Source organism: Malania oleifera, chromosome 2 (assembly GCF_029873635.1).
Source record: "Malania oleifera isolate guangnan ecotype guangnan chromosome 2, ASM2987363v1, whole genome shotgun sequence".
In the NCBI taxonomy this organism is placed as follows: domain Eukaryota; kingdom Viridiplantae; phylum Streptophyta; class Magnoliopsida; order Santalales; family Ximeniaceae; genus Malania; species Malania oleifera.
The window spans coordinates 15,835,722-15,838,269 of record NC_080418.1 but is presented as its reverse complement, the minus strand read 5'-3'; the positions used below and the strand labels follow the sequence as shown (position 1 = coordinate 15,838,269).

At 44.1% G+C, this 2,548-nt stretch overlaps 1 protein-coding gene across 1 annotated transcript; it reads right to left on the bottom strand.

Annotated features, from left to right (window-relative positions):
* Positions 1-901: 901 nt before the first annotated feature.
* On the bottom strand, positions 902-1,968 carry LOC131149551 (osmotin-like protein). Its single transcript, XM_058100095.1, has one exon. It carries the CDS (start codon positions 1,920-1,922, stop codon positions 1,173-1,175), a length of 750 nt encoding a protein of 249 aa, XP_057956078.1. The 5' UTR covers positions 1,923-1,968; the 3' UTR covers positions 902-1,172.
* Between the last annotated feature and the right edge of the window lie 580 nt (positions 1,969-2,548).

Here is a 2,548-nt window from a genome sequence, read left to right as displayed (position 1 = left end):
TTAGTTATGTAAAAAATTATATTATTACAATAAAATAAATAATAATGTGAAATATTTTATGAGTTTTAATAAGGAATAGATAATAAATAATTAATTATTTTTAAAATTTTATTATACATTTTTTAATTATATATTAAATAAAATAATTAAAAATATTTATAAAATAACTATTTACTTTATTTCTAAAATTTAAATTATTTTCCATTTTATCGATTGAATAGCTATTCTACAAGTGAATTATCTTTGAATTATTTTACTTTTTTTTCTTTTCTTTTCTTTTGGCTCTTGACTTGGAACAAGGCCAATTTCCACGGAAACAAACAGGGTCCTACGGCGACTGAGATTAAAAAATAAGATAAAAAGGAAAAAAGAAAAAAAGGCGAGCACGTGACCCACACACCAACACCAACACCAACACCAACACCAACACACATATCGAAAACTAGAATTTTCCAGAAAAAAAAAAAGAATTTAAATTAAAAAGGACTCTAATTAATTATTGGCCTTTCAAATTTTTTTAAAAAATTGAGAAGTACAAAATTAAATTTTTTGGCATTTGATTTTTCAAATGCAGAGAGACGTTGGACCCCTCGCGCATCCATGATGCAACCCACTCAATCTGTCACCCTTTGTCTCCCTCCCCCCCTCCCCCTGGTCAGAGATTCGCGTCCCCACTTAACAGATCACCCACATCACTGTCATATATTAATGCATATAATAATATTTATATATAAATTATTTATTTATTTGAATTCCACGGCGAAGCGCACTGCGCACCTTTTCACTCTTCCACTGCTCCATCCACGTACGTTATCCTCACCATCCCTTCTTTTTCGAATCTCCATATAACAAAAACACACGTAAAAGTAAAGTGGAACACAGACTTTCAGACACGTAATAATGAAAGTCCAAACATAAACAGGCCTTAACACTTTAACAGCTTACAGCTTCAAGAGACTAACTACACAAGTGTCGAACTGTGCCTTTGCATACCATACACATCCATAAAACCCCTTAGTTACGTGAATCGTAAAATAGACACGGATACACGATGCATAATCCAAAAAAACAAAACAAAACAAAACAAAACACAGGGACACTGAAAAGAAAGAAAGAAAGAAAGAAAAAAAAAAAAAAAAAACAGTGGATGGAGTTTTGCTCTGTGTAATCTTTTAGTGACAAAAGATGACCTTGAGCTCGCGCGGCGCCGAGCACTCGTGTATGAGGGAGGGGCTGTCGTGGGCGAAGGTGAAGGTGTTGGGGCAGGAGTGCTTGAAGAAATCCGAGTAGATAGACGCCTTGCACGTCTGCGGGCTGTTGTAATGGTTCCTGCAGCACAGCTCGTCGGTCCCGAACGCCTCGCACCCGCTCTTGCACCCCACCACGTGTCCCGCCGCCCCCCTCACCTGCAGCTGCGGCGGACACGTCTCCAGCAGGTTCACCCTGCACCCCACCACCGGGCAAACCCCCTTCCCCTCGTGCGGCGTCACTGTCATCGGCAGGTTGAACCCGTCCACCAGGCTCACCCCGTAGGAGGAGAAGTCGGCGTGCCCGTGGTGGAGGGTGAACTGCGCCAGCGTGGCGGGGGTGGCGCCGCCCAAGCCCTCACACTGGATGCGGCCGCCGCAGTCGCCGGTGGCGCAGGTGAAATGGCCGTTGTGGTGGGTGCAGCCGGTGCGGCCCCAGATCCGGCCCGACCAGTGCTGGGCCGGGGCGTAGAAGGAGTGGTGGGTCAGGGTCTCGAGGGCGAACCCGCCCCGCTCCGGCAGGACGTGGCCGGCGTTGGGCTGAATGGCGGGCCAGATGGTGAAGGGGCAGTTGTTGACCACGGTTAAAATGAGCCCAGGGTGCGTAGCCTGGGCGACGGTGCACAGGACAAGCAAATAGCAGACAAAGGAAGACAATGGTGCTCCAGAGGCCATTGTTAGACTTTAGAGAAAGAGAGAGGAGAGAGAGGAGATTGAGGAAAAGGATAAGCTCGGCCTTGGCATTTTATAGGCGTGGAAAGGGCACCATGTGCGTGCGGTGCATGGGCCTTTGTGGTGCGGTGCGGTGTGAAAATACTAAATTGCCCTTATTAGTTGTGAAAAGCATGCTCTTTGCAGTGTATTTCTGTGTCTTTTTACGACGGGACGTGCGTTGTACGTCCCTGGCTTTCTCAGTAGCTAGGTGCTGCCAGGGCCAGCGTTCAAAAAAGTGGGGCCATTTGGTTTGATCTTTTTCACAAGCGTTTTTTATCTGCACTCGAAGTGGGTTAGCATTTCCCAGCTGCGATTTCCTCTGGTTTGATTGGGAAGTTTTTTTATCTGCAGCCAAACAAGGGAGAATCGGTGGCCGGAAATTGTTTTCGTCAACCAGAGCACGGCGCGCGCAGGGTACTTAATTAATTAGGAATTCTCTGCCAGCTGGGTCAACTTTTCAATAGCCAACTATATATAAGTATTGCTGCACTGGAAGAGTTCAACTTAAAATTTTTTTACATGTAAAAAATTAAATTTCATGTTTATAAATTGGAATTAATTACACGACATACTTTTGAAATTTTGAA